The 20363-nt window shown below is 39.8% G+C and overlaps 1 protein-coding gene across 1 annotated transcript in view; it reads right to left on the bottom strand.

Annotated features, from left to right (window-relative positions):
- The window catches only part of Cse1 (chromosome segregation 1), a 28033-nt gene extending 8471 nt beyond the window's left edge, over nt 1-19562 (bottom strand). The window contains 18 exon segments of the mRNA XM_074106671.1: nt 2028-2172; nt 4337-4499; nt 5395-5562; nt 7579-7676; nt 8070-8290; nt 8676-8767; nt 8996-9152; nt 9824-10010; nt 10616-10716; nt 11274-11463; nt 11681-11844; nt 12394-12523; nt 14968-15138; nt 15580-15783; nt 16271-16416; nt 16895-17087; nt 18646-18791; nt 19325-19562. Coding sequence (XP_073962772.1) covers nt 2028-2172; nt 4337-4499; nt 5395-5562; nt 7579-7676; nt 8070-8290; nt 8676-8767; nt 8996-9152; nt 9824-10010; nt 10616-10716; nt 11274-11463; nt 11681-11844; nt 12394-12523; nt 14968-15138; nt 15580-15783; nt 16271-16416; nt 16895-17087; nt 18646-18791; nt 19325-19409 — 2761 coding nt within the window. The 5' untranslated portion in view covers nt 19410-19562.
- Between the last annotated feature and the right edge of the window lie 801 nt (nt 19563-20363).

Genomic DNA, 20363 nt, shown 5'->3' with positions numbered 1-20363 from the left:
GGAAAGGAAGCGTTTACATCCTGGGGAGGTTTGTGAATTAATTAATTTGGTAACTTTATGCATGAAGCAAAATTACTTAAGGTTTAATGGACAGCATTATTTACAGAGTGATGGTTTGGCAATGGGATCACCTCTGAGTCCATTAATGGCAGATATTTTTACGGATTCCTTTGAGAATCGGTACATTTTGGGTAATAATAATATTGTGTATTATTATAGGTACGTTGATGATTTAATTCTATGTTGAAGGACTTGGAGGGGAAGTATGAGACAGCTCGATTTGTTTGTGAATGGTTTGAATAACAAACATGTTAAAATAAAATTCAAAAAAGAATTAGAAGAAAAATTTCGTTAAACTTTTTGGATTTGACAATTACTAGATTTAATAATAAACACCAATTCAAAATTTACCGAAAGCCCACGTACACAGATGCCGTGATACCAGCATCATCTAATCACCCGTGGCAGCATAAATTAGCAGCTTTTCATGGTTATGTACATAGATTGTTAATGTACCTCTTTCTAGGGAACATTTTGATTTAGAGTTAAATACTATTTATCAGATAGCGATGTCTAATGGTTATACTAAACCAATGGTAAATAGTTTGGTTCAGAAGAAGCAGGCACAGGTAGTGAATAGCATGCTTTACGCCGTGTTGCCTTCGCATTTCATACGTTGGTCGTTTGTCTGATAGAATTTATGGTATTTTAAAATCAAACAACATCAAGGTAGCCTTTAAGACTAATAACTCTTTGTACTCCAAACTTTGTAACCACAAAGAGAAGGTGGATAAAGGAACAAGATCGGGTGTATACAAGCTCACTTGTAATGACTGCAGTAAAGTATATGTGGGTAAGACAGGTCGCAGTTTTAATGCTAGATTTAAAGAGCATGTTTCGGCATATAGGAATGAGCATCCTGATAGATCGAATTTAGCCAAACATCTGTTAGAATTAAATCATTCTTTATCGGACTCAGATTCGTATGAAGTGTTTCATTATTGTGGCAAGGGGTTTCGTCTCGATGTTTTAGAATGCATGGAAATAATTAGGTACAACAGTATGGGGTCTATTATTAATGAGCAGGTAAATTTAGTTTCATCTCCCTTGCTACGGCTTGGATCTAATTTCAGCAATGGTAGTTAATAAAACATGCCTTGACAGTAAATAAATAAAAATCAAGGTAGTTTTGAAGGACGGTTAAAATTTATTAATAATTTGTGGGATTTTTGTTTTGTTTGATAAAATATATGTGGGTACTTGGGGAGTTACAGTGACAAATTAAAACGGCGGTTGTGGTTTGTTAGTCTAACAACTGGTAGCATGGTGTACGGTTGTATTACTCTGAAGATGAGCTCTGTTTGAGTTCGAAACGTGTCAGTGTGGTGTGGTGGTGGTGTAAGATGGGTTTATGTGATTTGTGTGTGTTCTTACAGTGTGGAGGTGGAGGAACTGCATGAACACGCATATTTTGCATAAGCTTAGCTATCGTAAGGTCGCGGGTGAGCAAGGAAATTCTTTTAGTTCATTGATATGGACCTCCGCAAAGTAACACCTGATTCAATAAATTATTTATTTATTTATTATATCTATATATATAAAAGAAGAAACTGACTGACTGACTTATAGATCAACCCACAGCCAAACCGCTGGGGCTAGAAACTTGGAATTTGGTACAGGGTTCTTTTTATGATGTAAGTGAGCACTAAGAAAGGATTTTTACTATTCATCCCCTAAGGGGGTGAAGCTTTTGAAGAATTTCTCATTTCTAGACTTAGAAGTATGAAAATAGAATAACTTCTTTGTTACATTACTGTGTAAGTGAAATGGCAAAGTTTTGTACATATTTTGATTACATCCGAGTTCTTGATAGTATATAGATAATATATACATAAATACATACATACTTAAATACATATTAAACATCCAAGACCCGAGAAACATTCATATTAAATATTCATACAAATATCTGCTCGGCCGGGAATCAAGCCCGTCAAGCCGGTCAAGTCGTCTTATCAGTTACGTACCGGAGAGCGGGTCTGTGTTGGCGCCGCGTGCGCAGGCCAGCTGCGCGTACTGCGCCTGGTAGCCGGGCGCGTCGTCTACTTCCACGAAGTGGTCGTCCGGCAGCGCCGTGTCGTCCGTTGGTAGCTCGAACAGCGAGATCAGCGCCTGAAAACACACCGACATGGTAACTAGTGTTCGCAAAGACATGCTGGAAAGCCTCTAGAGTTCTATTGTAGTGTTTAAGGTAAACTGGTGGAACAGTGACGAGCACTCGTACGTTCACCTTACCCTATGTCTATTTGTCGCGGAACGCCGGATAGCTGGGTATCTTGCATAATATCGTTTCTCCGAAATACACTTCGCATAACAGGTATGTCATATTTTTTTTGCCGAATTATACTTTTGCATAATCATTACTTTGCATAATTATCAGTTCGAATAATAGTCATTTCTCAGAATATTAAATAGCAGAACATTCTTATCGCCAAATATACTTCTGCAGAATATTAAATAGCAGAACATTAGTATCGCCGATGTTTATATGGCATAATGGCATAGCAAAATACTAGTTTGTACTATTGTATTTTCAAAAAGAACTAACAGCTACCATTAGAATGGGTTAAGGTTAAAGTAAGGCCAGCAAAGTAAGCGTGCTGTTACATCAACAGGCAAAGCGCCAGAACAGAACAGCAGCTACATAGTAGGTTGGGTTAGGTCAGAACTGCGACCACAACAGCGCGCGAGCCGAGCGAGTGAAACGAGCGTGCCGCGGCAGCGGCCGGCGAAGCGACAGAATCTTACTGCTGCTTAAATAATAACCGTAATTTAATTGCAATTAATGTTTGGTAAAGTTTTATTCTGCTTTTTATTATCCTTATGCAAAGTAATATTATGAGATATGTATTTCTGCGTAGCAACTGTTCGAACATATAAATATTATTCTCATCGATATTATGTGATGTTAATATTCTGCTTTAAAAAATATATGCGAAAAGTAATTCGGTGATATGATGATTCAGCTAAAGGTTGTTATGAGAAAGGAAATTATGAGATTCGATTTTATGCAACATATTAGTAAACCACGCTGACACATGTCATTAAGCAATTAAAGAGTTGTGACAATGTAAATTCGAATCGATTTTTTGTGATTTTCGATTAATATGCTAAGGGTGTGTACTCGATTTTATTAGTGATTGATTATATGTTGTTTGGGCTTTGCCCGTATAGCAAGTGTTTTTGCTTGTCTATCGGGATCTCACAAACCATGCGGTCTTTTTTGGCACTATATCAAAACTAATAACGATAAAAAAAATAACAAAAACCGTTATAACGAAATTCAATGACCAAGTAACAGCTCAAAACATCAAACAATACGAAACACTCAAAACAAAGACGCATTCAAGGCCCTTTGCTCTGGTACTAATTGGCAGATGACGCGAGTCAAACGATTTGACAAAATTGTGGAATCGATTCGGTCGATAAGCAAAGTCAAGCTCTAGAGCTCCCTTTTAGGCGATGAAAGTTGACGAGATTAAAATTTATCTTATTAGTTTTATAACAAATTAATATATTTTTAAGTGATTTGTGTTTATTATTACGAAATATGTTCAGCTATACGTTATGCCTACCCAATCTATTAATAGTGTAAACAAACCGATTTCATCAAAATTCTTGTATAAACACTGACTGGATCGAATCAATAACACATTTATCTATAATTCGTGTCTCTTAACTAGATGTCTAATCACTTTTTTCACCAAAACTCACTTGATTTCAATATTTATTTTTCATTTGAAAAATCTTCGTCAAAGTCTGACGTTATTTCTTGATTGAAACGTGTATAATCTGTAGTAGCATAGACTATCGTAGAGATGGTAGAAAATTTGACATTTCAAAAATCGATTAATGCGCGGATGAACAAGCAATTTTTATTTATTTTCCTTAAAATTAAAAAATAGTTACTGCTTTTATAATTGAATAAACAGTCTTTGGAATTAAATCATGTATTGTAAATAATAAAATAGACAATCTATTCAATTAATAAATAATCGATTTACTGAACAGATTAATTATTTTGCAATAGGTTCCTGGTTTTCACATCACTAAATGTCTATGGTCGGGTTAATGGCGTCTTTGTTCACGCTTGTCATAAATTGGATCGGAATACAATATAAATGGAGATAATTTTTTTTTGTGATAAAAGTACTTATATTTTTTATGAAATATTGGCCTGAAACATTCATGGCGTGGAATAGAACAAAAGCAAATGTCACCGTACCCAAGCTATCCAAAAAAAGTATTATAAATCTCGCGTGATCAAAATCCTTACCTGCAAGAGTTTTGGCCAGAGCGGGGCCAGCGCGCCCTGCCGGAAGTGGCCGGCCTCGCACAGCAGCTTGACGCAGCCGACGGCGGCCGCCTTCCTTTCCAACGCGCCGCTGACCTTCTGCAGGTCCGGGATTAGGACACGTTCCACGTACATCGCGAACATGCTGTACAAACTCGGGAGAATTAACATCACGTCACGACGTAAAGTCCAAGATTTTACGGTTAGGACCTTAACCTAACGCGACCCAAATGTGCAATGTAATGCACACAATAAGTTCAAGGGAAATTAGGGACCTATGCCATTGTAACAAGATAAATTTTATTTTGCTTCTTTTTTGTTTTAGTTTGACTTTATTCCATAAACAAGATTTAAATTGCTTTGCCATTTTTTTTATGTTTGTTGTATGGGAAATTAAAACCTCGTAATGTCTTATTTCGTTCACGCTAATATTTTTTTTATGGGAGAGTAGATAAAGAAAAGTAAGACAGATAAAACGTTCATTTGTTATTGCAAACACACACAATCAAAATCACAGAAATTAAAAAAGAACGGTCCTAACTTAAAAATAAACATTTTTATATTGTCTATGTGCGCTGCAATACAGCGAAAGGGCCATGACTCAGTGGTCGACATAGCTCATAGGAGCTAAGCACTGATATTCTGACACAAGAAGGACTGTTCTAACGAGGGAATATTTATTTGGTTATAAAATGCTTTTATCAAGCGTCTAATCAATCGTACATAGTTTAAAGTTGTCTGGCAGGAAGTTGCAACATAACACTACAAAGTGTCTGGCAAGAAAGGAAGTGATTTCTAATATCATTCTGAACAAAATATATAAATTGCCGAAAGCCGAAATTGAAGAGGTATTTTTTCCAGCGATAAAGCTCATTTTCAGCTTTATCGCTATATGTCACGTGACCAGATTTGACACTGGAAACGAGCGTCGAGCGATTTACATGTGGCCGCGCCTTTATACTTTTTTTATACAAAGAATACATTTTTGCCGGACATGTTGCTGTTACGGTAATGGTATGATACGAGATCTCTATACTCACTTGGTCTGCACGGAGTCCACCAAGTCTATGAGCTGGTCGGCGCCGAAGTGCGCGGCGAAGAAGCCCAGGAACGCGATCAGACCGCGCACGTACTTCGTAGTCTTGGAGGACGAGAGACGCTGGAACAGCAGCGTCATTATCTGCTTGTTGTACTGCTGCATCGTCGACCTGGATGAATAAGCAATTTTCTCAAAAATGATACGTAAAGTCGCCATTACATCTTCAAAAAGTCTCCAGTAAGTTAATAATACCGGATAAAGATCACAAGTCTCCAGTAAGTAGAGAGGTTTTGAATTCGGAATGCAGAAGTGTCCAGTACCTAAGTACGATACAAATCTCATAATGATGATTTTATTAGAATTTATATTCTTTGAAACATAAATGTAAATAGATTAGTTGCAAATTCATTTGATATAACAAATATTTATTCCAACTCTAAGAGGTAGGCAGTATACGAAACGCTTTTATTAAAAAAAACACAAGACCAGCGGCGTTCGTGCAACGAGGTTGCATACTTTATAAAAAGAACGGGAAATTGTAACATTTTGGAAATATTTCGTTGTTATGTAATTTATTATAAAATTTACTATTTCACTATTATCTTATTAGCTTATATCAACATTTTTGTTGAATAATATAAATTTAATTTAAGATTACAATCAACACAGTATTTTTTTTATTAGGTTGGTGTTATGATTGGTGTAAGGACTAATACAAAGGTATGGATGTCGGCGGCCGATCGTAAAATCCGCCAGATCACGAAATTCCTAGGCATATCGTGAAACGCCGCCATTTTCATGATATGCCTAAACGTTGGCCAGGCATATCACGATGTGCCTGAGAAATAATACGCAGATCTTGAGCAACGCATTCGTCGATATTCCTAGCTCTATACCGGCACATCGTAAAAATGTTCTTTTTTGGCCACTGGTGGCGCTGCGTATGCAATGGCGGCCGTGTCCAGCTGACCGGTCGTGTTTGTTTAGCGCGTGAAAAATGTCGGCGTCGCAACAAAATGATCTTTAATCCGAAACTAGTGATTGAATTCAAAATAGAAGTGCAAAAAGAAGCTTTTGAACATCAGCTCGTTCTTTTTATGTGAATCAAACGTATTCTGTGCACATTGTGAACAAACCATGGACGTCTGCCCGTATTTTAGAGGTTAGTATTTGTTGATAAATAAAGTATTCACTAGTTGTTACTTATTTATATAGAAAAAATTTAGGTAGTACGAGCGAAGCGAGGAGTGGTTAGTTTTAATTGTGATCACGACGCACGAACGAGCGAGCGAAACGAGCGTGCCGCGGCAGCGGCCGGCGAAGTGCCAGAACCGATATGGCGGCGTTTCATGATATGCTAGGATTTCATGATCTTGTCTAAACTGGCCAAATCATGAAATGGCGGCGCTTCATGATATGCCTAGGAATTTCGTGATCTGGCGGATTTTACGATCGGCCGCCGACATGGATAACATGGTCTGATTTTAGTCGTCATTTCTGACAACTTCTAAAATGTAAAAAAGTAGTTATAGTGGCATAACTACAATAGTTGGACATTATGGTATCGCAAAGTTTTTTGTAGATCTTGATGTATTCTTTAATATCGTAAAACATTTTTTTGTTCTATAATCAATAGTTTCTACAGCGCATGCGATGAAAGATCTTTTATGCCAACTTTTTTTACACTTTGAGTTACATTATTGTAGTTTTAGTACGGAACCCTAATTTTTTCTGTTAATAAATATAATAATTTAACATTGTAATAGTGAAAGAATTTTTAAAATCGGTCCAGTAGTTTTTGAGTTATTCGTAACTAACATCCAAAAATCCAAAGCTTTCCTCTTTATAATATTAGTATAGATTAATAAAATGCATCAAATAAATGGTTACCGCACGCCGCTTTTTTTTCTTTTTCAAATTATTATATGTACAAAGTTCTATTTACCACTTTTTTGCCAGATCTTTTAGTACCCATTTTTTTATTTGACAAATGATTAAAAATCTAATGGCATAAAATTCCGTAGATCATTTGCTAAATATGTATCTAATACGCAAAATTTTTCATTTCAATCAAGGTCAGTGTTTAGGTGGTGAAATATCGACATTTTCAACTGCAGGACGCTAGATATATCCACAAAAATATTACTCAAACACTATAACTAAAAATAATTAAATTTCAACTTACTCTCCAAATTTAAACAGCATGGTTTGTATCAGATAAAATCCTTCGTGGTCGTTCGTTTTTGATGCTATCAGCTTTTGGAACACACCCAACATAGCATTCTGTGAACAAAAACATAAATTATTATTATTATGTGGTATCAGAAACACCGAACTGCGCTCCAAAACCCGCGTTTCAGATGTTGGAATTAAGGCCACTAAGCTAACTGGGAGTAGGCTGGTCATGTCATGTCTGCCGCATGCACACAAAACAATAGGTCCAACGCTACCCATTGGATTCCATGGATGGCCACCGAAACAGGCAGACCGAAGAGATGTCGGCACGAATTTAACGCATATCAAGTACGTAGTGTGGCAGGAGCAGCTCTCGACAGGGACAAATGGTGGAAAAAGGGGAGGCCTTTGGCCCGCAGTCCAGTCCAGTCTCTCAGCGAGGCGGGGCTCTTATAATTTAGCTCGGTTTGCAATTAGTCCACTATGTTATTCAGCACTCACCAGTTTCCCCTCCCTCAGCACATGATCCCCCCTAGCCCTCACGAACGCGCAGAGCAGCCTAACCAGCGGGCGCACGTTAGCCGGGCGCTCCCACAGCGGCGGCGCCACCAGACACGGCAGCAGCGCGCCGTACGCGTCGCCGTCGCCGGACGCCACCACCGACGACGCCCCCCGCAGCTCCAGGAGGAGGGATAGCATTTGGAAAACGTACGGCATGAACTCTGGAATATGATAGATGTGACTTTATTCACAAACATGAATACTACGAAAGATGTAACCAACATGGTTAGTATTACTTTGTCTAAAAAGCAGCTGGTCTAAGTAGCAAGTGGTCTAAGAAGAAACTGGTTTAGTAGCAAGTGGTCTAAATAGCAAGTGCTCTAAGAAGCAACAACGAACCAGGAAATGGATGAACGGAGACCGATTAGACATTCGGGATTTTTTTTACCACTTCCTAATTAGACAAGTTGCTTCTTAGACCAGCTGCTTTTTAGACAAAGTAATACTAACCCGGTAAAGATAAAACAAAGTAGAAAATAGCAACATAATCGTAAACATTGTCTTGTAACCAAAGAAATTCAATCACTATAAGTAACTTTTATATACCTTGCACGTCGTTTTGCAGAATTTCTTGGAAGATCGGGAACAAGGCATCTTCGAAGGCGGTTATGGCGTTCGGATTAGATTTGGTCACCAATCTGTATTGAAAAGTTTTTGTCAAAAATTACATTTCTGATACAGCCTTTTGCAAACTACGTTGCAAACTTTCCACATGCACAAATTTGTAACATGATCAATGTGTAAACGATTACTTAACACTTAACACCGCAAGAACAGAACATTTTAGCTTCTCACCTGCACTTGATACTTAACAAAGTGTAAACAGACCTTAACATAAGGTGTAAACAAGTATTTATTCAACTCACGCGACAGCCAGCGAGAGCGTCTCGAACAGATAGTGGTTGAAGTGCGGCTTGCACGGGTTCTTGGCGACGACTGCGAGCAGCTGCGCCAGCTTCGGCAGCGCGGAGCCCACGTACGACAACGCCGCGTCTTGTAGGCACGACATTGTGCGGAGGATAGCTGGAATCACATGTCACTTTAGAACAAATAATAATAATAATTTATTTCAGATTCCTCAGATCCATAGATTGTTAGTTACAAAGCACTTATAAAGCAACGTTAGTATGCAGAACAAAATTAAATAAGTGTGCAACTTAAGTGTGTTCACTAATCACACAAACCTATCTATCACCACCATTGCAGGTGGTAGGACCTTGTGCAAGGTCCGCCCGGATTGCTACCACCATCTTGCTCGCTAATCCTGCCGTGAAGCAGCAGTGCTTGCACTGTTGTGTTTCGGCGTGGAGAGTAAGACAGCCGGTGAAATTACTGGCACTTGAGGTATCCCATCTTAGGTCTCTAGGTTGTCAACGCATCTACAATACCCCTGGTGTTGCAGATGTTTATGGGCGGTGGTGATCTCTGACCATCAGGAGACCCACTTGCTCGTTTGCCATCCAGTGGAATAAAAAAAAAAAAAAACACCACCAGTATACAACATTGTCACGTTTCGAAGTCAACCAGAACTCACCTTCAGAGCAACACAATTGTTCAGCATGCTACCAGATGTTAGACTCAGCAACTTGGCTCAAATGCGAGTCTCATGCACTTATCAGATATTTATGCACGTTTTGTTGTGTGAGATACTAGAGCTAGTGGCTGTACTTTATGACTTAAATAACTGCACATACCTTTCATGACGTATTCGTTGTGATCTTGCGGCGAGGTGCTGTCGCCGAGCGCGGCAAACAGGGCGGTGAGCGCGGCGGGCGCGTGGGGGAGCAACGCCGCGCGGTCGACCATCCCGCCGGCGACCAGCTTCTCTATCGCACACGCCGAGTACGTGCAAACGACGCCGCGCGCTTTCACATGCTCAATCTAAGAAAAGAAATTGTTTTTTTTTAAGTTTTTTTTTGCTGACGGTATTTTTTTGGTACGTACCTATACGCCTGCCAATACTTGGTTCAATTATTTTTTTCAGTGTACCTGTTGCCATGGTAACGTCTTCTGAGTAACTTAATTAAAATATGATTATATGGGGTACAAATCCACTAAAAGTTAGGAGCTGTGACAGTTTGAAGGCAACTGCTTCATGGCTCATCTAAGCATGCTAATAATATACATTGCAAACATTTTTCTAACAATGTGTATCACTGATGTCTTCTGAGTTACGGGACAGAATAACAACACTAAAAAGTAGATTAACCCATTTACATGATACTTCTTCGTTATTCAAGGAAGAAAAATGAAATCTAAAACTTCAGGATATCGTCACTACTTTAAAAAAACTCGTATCTCAATGTAGATAATTTTTCTAAGTGGACCTTATGAACATTACGTCAAAGTTCAATTTTGTTGACATATTGATTTTAGATACGAGATTTTTTCAAAGTAGTGACGATATATTTTAGGACTTTCCTAGTTTAATTTAATAACAATCCTGAAGTACTCACAGTTTAAAAAATTAAGTGCATATGACTTACCAAGAGAGGGAACGCGTTTACGAGCAGTTCCTTCGGCAGCAGCGATCTGAACGTCATCAGGTATTTGATGGCATCAGCTTTTAGAACCGGCAGCTCGTTCACTGCAATCGAAAGTTAAAGTTGATAAAGAAAAGCGACCAGTCAACTGACGTAGTTTTTATTTTTTTATGAGCTGTGAAGACATAATTATTTCATACATTGTTCATGGCACTTATTTGTCAAATCAATCGATTAAAAAATACTTGCTTAAAAAAAATTTGCAATTGAAAATTAATTTGTTTTCCAAATGGCCGCGTCCTTGCCGCACCCTATCTGTCTCTCTCTCACCGTCGGGGCGCGCGAGCTCGGGCGCGGGGGTCGCGGCGAAAGCGCACCAGGTCGACGAGCGGCGAGGCGCGCGTGACGCCGCTGGCCTGCGTCGCGCCGCGGGACGCCAGTGACGTCACCAGGTACATGGCCGGTCCTTGCCGCACCCTATCTGTCTCTCTCTCACCGTCGGGCGCGCTAGCTCGGGCGCGGCGTGGTCGGCGGCGAAGCGCACCAGGTCGACGAGCGGCGAGGCGCGCGTGACGCCGCTGGCTGCGTCGCGCCGCGGGCGCCAGTGACGTCACCAGGTACATGGCCGCGTCCTTCCGCACCCTATCTGTCTCTCTCTCACCGTCGGGGGCGCGCTAGCTCGGGCGCGGCGTGGTCGCGGCGAAGCGCACCAGGTCGACGAGCGGCGAGGCGCGCGTGACGCCGCTGGCCTGCGTCGCGCCGCGGGACGCCAGTGACGTCACCAGGTACATGGCCGCGTCCTTGCCCCGCCACGCGGCGCCGCCTTGCTCCGCGTACTTCGCGAGCATGAGCTGGGAAAGGAATAGGGGATTTAATACTATTCATAAAACCATTTATTTCAGGCAGCACGGTCATGACTACAGATATTCAACGGTAGCGAAGCGCGCGGTTGATTATGATTAGTCGAAGGAGCCGGGTGGGCCAAGATGCGGACATTTTCTGGCTGGCTGCGCTAGAGACTGGACGTATAGACCGATTTCGGAGAGTTGTTTTCGAACAGTGTATTACCTGCACATACTGCCCGAAGATGTTCATCATCTTGTCTTCGTAATGCACCGCCAGAGTGCGCACGAGGTCGCAGGCGGCGCGTCGGCGCGTGTCCACGTCGGAACCCTCTATGTCGCGGCGCACGTATTCTTCAGGGTTGTCTTCGAACAGCTCCATGTCCGATTCTGCGGGATACATTTTGGTTAGACAACTTCCCCCTTTTTATGACGAGGCGTACTCCGGCTAATGCTCCGTTTCCTCCAGAGATGTGCGAGGGTGTGTTGCGAGAATGTGTTTTTCATGAACCAATATAAACGCTTCATTTACCTCGCCTCGCTCCGCTCAGCTGTTTCCACCAGAGATGCGCTGCGCGCAGAAATGAAGCGCTTTCTATTGGTCCATGAAAAACACATTCCTCGCAACACAGCTTCGCACATCTTTGGTGGAAACACGACCTTAAAAGGGTCAATCAACTATTTAGTGCATGTTATTCTGTCCCGTAACTCAGGAGACATCAAATAAAACTTTGTTAGAAGAATGTTTGAAATGTATATTATTAGCATGCTTAGGAGATGAGCCATGAAGGAACTGCCTTAAAACTGTCACAGCTCCTAACTTTTAGTGGATTTGTTCTCCATAATATCATACTTTTAAATAACCCGGGAGACGTTACCATGGCAACAGGGTAGTAAAAAGTTGATTGACTCATAGCGACATTTGCCACTGAATCTCACCTCTGAATTCCATGTTGGGTATGACGACTTTCTCGCAGATACTGCTGAGCGTAGCCGGGTCTTCAAACAAGCTCTTATAGCTATTCTTCTCAGCCACTTTGGCAAGGAAAGTCAGGGCGTTTGATACGAGCTGCAATTTAAAAACACTTAAACAAACAATCCTTTGTACGGTAAAATAAAATAATTGTAATTTATTGAATCAGCGTTACTTTGCAGAGGTCCATATCAATGAACTAAAATAATTTCCTTGCTCACCCGCGACCTTACGATAGCTAAGCTTATGCAAAATATGCGTGTTCATGCAGTTCCTCCACCTCCACACTGTAAGAACACACACAAATCACACAAACCCATCCATCACCACCACCACACTACACTGACGCGTTTCGAACTCAACCAGAGCTCATCTTCAGAGTGACAACCGTTACACCATGCTACCAGTTGTTAGACTAACGAACCACAACCACCGTTTTAACTTGTCACTGTAACTCCCCAAGTACCCACATACGTTTTATGAAACAAAACAAAACTACCCACAAAATATTAATAAATTTTTTTAACCGTCCCTTCAAAACTACCTTGATTTTTATTTATTTACTGTCAAGGCATTTTTATTAACTACCATTGCTGAATTAGATCCAAGCCGTAGCAAGGGAGATGAAACTAAATTTACCTGCTCATTAATAATAGACCCCATACTGTTGTATCTAATTATCTCCATGCATTCTAAACATCGAGACGAACCCCTTGCCACAATAATGTAACCTTCATACGAATCTGTGTCCGATAAAGAATGATTAGTTCCACAAATGTTTGGCAAAATTCGACTTATCAGGATGCTCATTCTATATGCCGAAACATGCTCTTTAAACTAGTATTAAAACTGCGACTGTCTGACCAACATATACTTTACTGCAGTCATTACAAGTGAGCTTGTATACACCGATCTAGTTTTATCTACCTTCTCTTGTGGTTACAAAGCTTAGAGTACAAAGAGTTGTTAGTCTTAAAGGCTACCTACACATTGTTTGATTTTAAAATACCATAAATTCTATCAGACAAACGACCAACGTATGAAATGCTCACCTATATTTGTTAGAAGACTGCGATGGTACACGCGTAAAGCATGCTATTCACAATCCGTGCTGCTTCTCATTAAAATAATTATATTTTTTTAGTTCATTAAAATAATTGTATTTAAGAGGCCACTTTGAGTTTTTTTCTATTGAACGAACTACAAGTAATCGTGTTTCTACAGTGTATGATTTATTGAGTAAATCCTCAAATACCTTACACGAGTTTCAAAATTAAAGCTTTAGTCATCATCCCAGCCTATATACGTCCCACTGCTGGGCACAGGCCTCCTCTCAGAACAAGAGGGCTTGGGCCATAGTTCCCACGCGGGCCCAGTGCGGATTGGGAACTTCACACGCACCATTGAATTGCTTCGCAGGTTTGTGCAGGTTTCCTCACGATGTTTTCCTTCACCGCAAAGCTCGTGGTAAATTTCAAATGTAATTCCGCACATGAATTCGAAAAACTCACGAGGTGCGAGCCGGGGTTTGAACCCACGACCCTCTGCTTGAGAGGCGATAGGTCAAACCACTAGGCCACCACGGCTTAAGTAAGCTTTAGTAATGATACAGCAAAGGATGAAACGAATGCAATAAATGCACTAGAACTAGAAGCTCGTCGCGCTTTTAACATTCTAGTTGTTGGTTTCGAAGCGTTTTCGCTCGTCCTTCATCATCCGGACAGCTAAGGAGTGGAATGCCCTGCCTACGTCTGCTCCCTGATCGCTACAATCTGACCGTCTTCAAATCTAGGGTGAATGGGCATTTATTGGGCAAGCATGCTCTATCATAGACAGAGTCGTCTTTAGCCCATGTAGCGCCCGTGTGCAATTATTACTTTAGCGCCATCTAGGAAGCGCGCGATCAAAATGCAATAGGTACAAAGTGCCGCGGCCGGCGCCCCTAACACCGCTGCGCAACGCACACCCTGCACTATAGGTAAAGACGCCTCTGATCATAGACCACATCTTCGCTTAACAATAGGCGTGATTATGGTCAAAGTGCTGGCCTATTTACTTACATATAAAATGATAATAAAAATCGGACAAGTATGATTCGGACTCGCACATGAAGGGTTCCGTACCTCCGTACAATGTTTTAAAAGCAGTTCAGTAATACATTTTTGTTTAAAATTGTAATACAAGTTTTTTTTTGCTGACTGTACTCTTTGCCCCTGGTTACAGAAGTACTCTTGAAGACGAATCAACTAGCTCCTAGTAGTTGCCTGCTGTCACCTTGGCCGCTCAGCAAGCCTAACACACGTTAACCAAAAAAAACACGTTTAATGTATGACAACCCCCATTAATTTTTAACTTTATTTTATTTTCAATATTTGGTGTTAGCGGCCACAGTAACACATAATCTGTGAAAATTTCAAGTGTTTAGCTATTACGGCTCAAGAGATAAAGCCCTGTGACAGACAGACAAGCACACAGCAGTCTTAGTAATAGAGTGTCGTTGGTACTCTTTGGGTATGGAAGCCTATAAGGGTAGTAGTTACCGCGTCGAACTTGGGCGCGGGCCCAGTGGCCAGCAGCACGCCCCACACGGCCGTGACGAAGGCCGGCGCGTGCGGCGCGAACTCCTCCTCGTATTTGAGCGCGTACAGAGACACGCACTCGCACACTTCGGTGCGCAGCTCCTCCATCACTCCTGGTATTTCGTCGCCCTCCTGAAAAAAAAAAACGTTTTTTATTATGTCTCTTCTTAAAAATTCTAATTAGTCCGTTAGTTAATGTTAAATATCTTATTGTGCATCAAAATCAAATTATGGATATTCAGTTTTGATTAATAGTACGGAAAACAGATTGCCGTTGGGGCCGAAAACTTCTCGAATGGACACCACAGATAGCAAACGCAACGTAGGGCGTCCACCAACGAGATGAACGGATGATCTGGTTAAAGCCGCTTTAGTTGGCTGCAGGCCGCTTCCAACAAAAGCAACTGGAGGTCTGTGGGGGAGGCCTATGCACAACAGTGGACATCCTATGGCTGTTTTGATTTTGAATTGATTTGCTTTCTAATTAGGCTGGTTTGTTACAGTTCCTTTGGGACAGATGAAGTTATTGGCAGCATGTACTGCATAATTTACTGATAAGAACCTTGTTTATACCTCATTCCCCTCCAAACACGGCACCTTGACTTGCAGCAGGTTCAACAGATTCGGCATCCATATTGGCATATTGTCCTCAAAGAACTCCGGCAAGTCTTGATAGTTCAACGAGTAGAAAATCTTACATATCAGCATGAGGGATTGGTATATAGTTCTGAGCGCTATGGCATTGTCCGCGTGTTTTGTTGTTAAGTCTATAGTTGCCTGTAAATAAATAAAAAATAGTAGAGTAAAAGACAAAGTAAACAAAGTAAGGCGCAAGCCACACTGAAGTGACGTGGAACGGGGACGCGACGCGCACGGGGCGGACACGGGGCGAGGGCGTCTCCGGCTCGTCTCTTCCGTCTGCTTTGGATCGCGACGTTTCTATACATTTAGTATGAAAACTTATTCAAGGTCCCACATCTCTTCTATGTGGCTTCCTCCTAAGATATCCTGAATCTGCCACTACCCATACGTCCATCAGTGCAGTTAAAGCATGCAGTACAACTCCATGAACTGTATAAGTATATTCCTAATGCGCATAGGGTAGTTCTTACAGCTCTGTCTTCAATCATTGGTATTTTACAGAGAATAAACAGTTAATGTTAGATGTAATTGTTTATAATGTAAGTTTTATTGTACCGTTTGTGCCCGAATACATAAATAAATAAATAAAAACACTTGAAATTATTTAGGAAAGTCTACTTACCAAAAACAAATCTGTGAGTGGCTTGGCAAAGTTTTCGAGGACATGCTTTATTTCCTCCCAGAGTTTTTGGGACTTGAATTCGATCCTATATCGCTTGAACAGTGAGTGTGCAGTTCTTAGTATGCCATTGATTATGTGGAAGTCACCTGAAATAGAATTATTTAATGGATAAAATAATGGACTTTGGACACCTTGCTTCTTTGTGATTTCACCTGAGAAACTTTCAGGGACTACGCTATCTGGCGTGGCGCACTTCGCGGGCGCACGCCTGCGGCTGCGAGTTTAGGTAAAATCCGTCGCACGCGCCGCATGCAGTTAGTGCTGCTCATACTATTTTCCAATAGACGTCCACCCACTTCGTGCAAACCGCATCAGCTAGCGTAAACCCTCACATTAAAAGAACCTTGGTAATATAAATCTACTTTAGTTTAATGAAAACTAAAGCATAGTATTTTTAAAGCCACGTTAAATCTGGTTAAAACCGCAGGTCGCAGTCTCTAAGACATAGTTATATTTGTATTATGACAACTGCTGTAAGCTCATATTATCATAATAAATGGCTTACTGAGTTATACTGCACATCGAGTGAACCCACAAAAGTTTTTAAAAATACTATAAAAATACCTGTGGCAAACTTTTCCACCATTTCTGGAATGAGCCCTGGCCACTTCTCTGGGAAATCACATTTTCCAATGATAGACACCGCATCGCTGAACTGCCTCTGGATAGAGCTTGGAGCCTTCAGCATCAAGGATACAATGAGTGTTTTGATAGTGGCTCTGTCTGAAGAATGGACTCTGTCAACACCATCTTCATCCTGTAGACAAAATAATATACATATAACCTATGGCGTGCAATCGTGCATTGAGTAGGCAGCAGGGTCAACACACATGTTGGTGACATGCTGCTGTGGTGAAATCTGGCTGGCTGGAATCAACCCAATGCATGCCAATGCACATAATACATGTCTCATCTCTACCTTATAGAGAAAAAGAACATGTTGATTAGGGTATTTATAACCTAAGCCTCATAGTAAACGCCACAGTATTACCAGAGAAGTGACTGATTTAAACTTTAATATTTTGGAACATACATACATTATTTTATTTTGAATATATTTATTTTGATATTAGAACAACCCTGATAACTTATTAGTTCATTATTCATGCACCTTGTCACATAAGTATGGTTCACATTTACAAAGTTTTTTTTTGTAGGTACATCTTTTTTGTGTGTTTTATTGGTAGTGACACCAGTTATATTGACATATTGTATCATGGACCAAGACAAAAAGGTTAGTATAATTTCGTCTAAAAAGCAGCTGGTCTATGTTGCAAATTAGCAATTGGTCTAAGTAGCATGTGGTCTAAGTAGCAACTTGTCCAAGTATCAAGTGCAGTGGCAGATTTATGATTTTTAGGAGTGTAGGCACTTTATATCCGCCGCCCTATGTAACTTCTAAAATAATAATTTTCTCGTTGAATGCCACCCCTAGCCGCTGCCTATACGGCCTATTGACAAATCCAGGACTGATCAAGTGGTCTATTCTGGAGCTCCTATTCCGCGTGGCTGAGGCGCTTTGACTCTAACCTAACCTAACCTACCTATGTTTTTTCAAGTTTTAGACAAAAACAGGTTAGGACCAATTGCTTTTTACACCACTTGCTACTTAGACCAGTTGCTTCTTAGACCATTTGCTACTTAGATCAGCTGCTTTTTAGACCAGTTGCTACATAGACCAGCTGCTTTTTTAAACGAAATGATACTTGCCTGACAAAAATATGTATTATGCATGTTTCGTCACTTACTGTATCCCCCAAGTTAAACTTTTGTTTTAAGAACATGAAATTTTATCACTTATGAGAGAGTTTGATGTCAAATTACAAGAAGTCTTAATATAAAGAACACTGGGAAGTAGGAGATTAAGGTTGTACATACATATTTTTGTATTTTTAGTTGTATCAATCTTTTTGTACTTGACTGTACATAATGGACATTGAAAGTGAATTAAAAGTTTGTAAAAATAGAGAGATAGAATTACATTGCACATGGAACCATGTCAGCATGAAAGCGGTTACAGTATTGGCGACATATAAGGGTATTCTCCACTGATTGGAAAATTTGAAAAGTCAACCCTGCCAGCTTTCTCTTTAAATTAAGATTAATTGAACAGTAAAAATTGTTTTGCACCATAACTACAATGTTGTTTATACCTATATAAATGTGTGTCAATCAAGTTTAAAAATATAGTTGTTTTTTAAACACAGAAACATTCTTCTTTGACATTTGTCTCAACACTATTTTCCAAAAAAAGCTAGGGACAACGATTTTCCAATTAGTGCAGAAATGTCCATAAATCTTCCATGTATACATACCACAGGCCAATTTCTTTTGATGTAGTTCTTAAAGGCTATGGCAGCGGCAACCCTGATGTTGCTGTCAACAGTGTCCTTATCAATAAGATGTAGCAGCAGAATCGCATAGTTCTGGTTGACTTCTACACTCTCCAGAAATTTTTCAGCTGAAAAATAACATGACACTTTCATACAATCTGTATTAACATATTCGCCGGCAGTACCCCAGATATGAAATGTACCTACTGGAATGGCAGTATTTTACGCAAAGTACACTCAAACCAACAGAATCGTGACCCACTGTGGAACCTTTTCGTAGAAAAAGTCAGTGATATCACATTGCTTGACATGGGAATTTATTATGACACTTACTGTGAGAACATTCTATGGTGGATCAGGAATCAAATGGTTCTACTATACAGACAGAAAAACGGAAACCTTTAAGTGCGAGTCCGACTAGCACTTGGCCGATTTATATCTATCTATATAAATGGGTTTTCAAATCCCAAACAAAGGTTGGTTGAACACACAAGGCGGCAAAATTATTACCCATTTGGAAAGAAAACTCCGCAAGCAAATTGCAACACGAAGCGTAAAATTACTGATACGGTGAATGATTAACACGTTAGAATATCAAAATGGTAAAAAGTAACACATTTTACAATTAATAATGGAATTTTAATACGCCATTTCAACTTACCGGGCCTGCGTACGTTTGGGTCCGGGTTTAACGTTTGATGTAAGTAATTCGCCAACGTAGCCAAGTTCTCGTCGGTTACTTCCATATTCAGTAATATTGAAAACGATGTTGTTAATTAATAGGTATCAAATGTTTTGCAAATATATCTTTTTGAATCACGTTTGTTGAAACGGTGTTCCCGTCATTCAGCTCAGTCAGCGGCCTGCGTCAGTGTTACCATCTCTAAATGTGAAAATAACTGAAAAAAAGCGAAAATGACTACAAAAATACACCAAATCCTGCTAACTCTGTCCAAAAGGCAAAAGTACAATTCAAAAATAAAAACATTTAAAAATTGTAACAAGGATAAATACAATTTACATTGTTTTGTATAAAAGTAATATGCAATAGAAATTAATAATCGATCATTAAAAGTTGCAACGAATGGTAGAAATTGGCCGGTACGGTAAACTGTGTAAATTAGACTTTGTTATTGCAACAATTTTTTGTGGTTTGATTTTACAATTACTGACACACCAAAATCAAAAGCCAAGACATTAAATAATTAATATTTCAAATAAAACTGCATAATAACAAATATTATAATAAAATGTTATGCCGTAAATAGATTAGGTAGTCGTCCTACTAACTTTGAGTATTTATCTAGCTAGATAAATACTCAAAGCCTACTAAGTACTAAATAGTCAAAACTTTTAACGTGTAGTGTAGTTTCCATTACTTTAATATGGCACTTAAATATAAAGACTATACAAATGCTTGCGGCGTAGACACTAAATTAAATTCAAATGTTTTTTATCAAATCTCTTTTTTAAAGCAAGGCTAAAATACAAGCTGTTAATTAAATAACTGAAAACCAGAAAGTATGCTCAGAATCGAGAGTAGAATCGATTACACTATGTTTTAAATTAGGTTGTGTTTGTGTTTTTAAATCCATTTTTTACTGTGCCCAGTCTAAAAGTTACGTCTGCAACAAGCGGCAATTAAATTGCACACTGTCTCAATGATTTAATACTGGCCGGTTTGCTGTCACTGTGTGATT

The sequence above is a fragment of the Choristoneura fumiferana genome, chromosome 24 (genome assembly GCF_025370935.1).
Source record: "Choristoneura fumiferana chromosome 24, NRCan_CFum_1, whole genome shotgun sequence".
Taxonomy (NCBI): Eukaryota; Metazoa; Arthropoda; class Insecta; order Lepidoptera; family Tortricidae; genus Choristoneura; species Choristoneura fumiferana.
The sequence above is the reverse complement of the archived record's forward strand: the minus strand, read 5'-3'. Positions and strand labels throughout refer to the sequence as shown.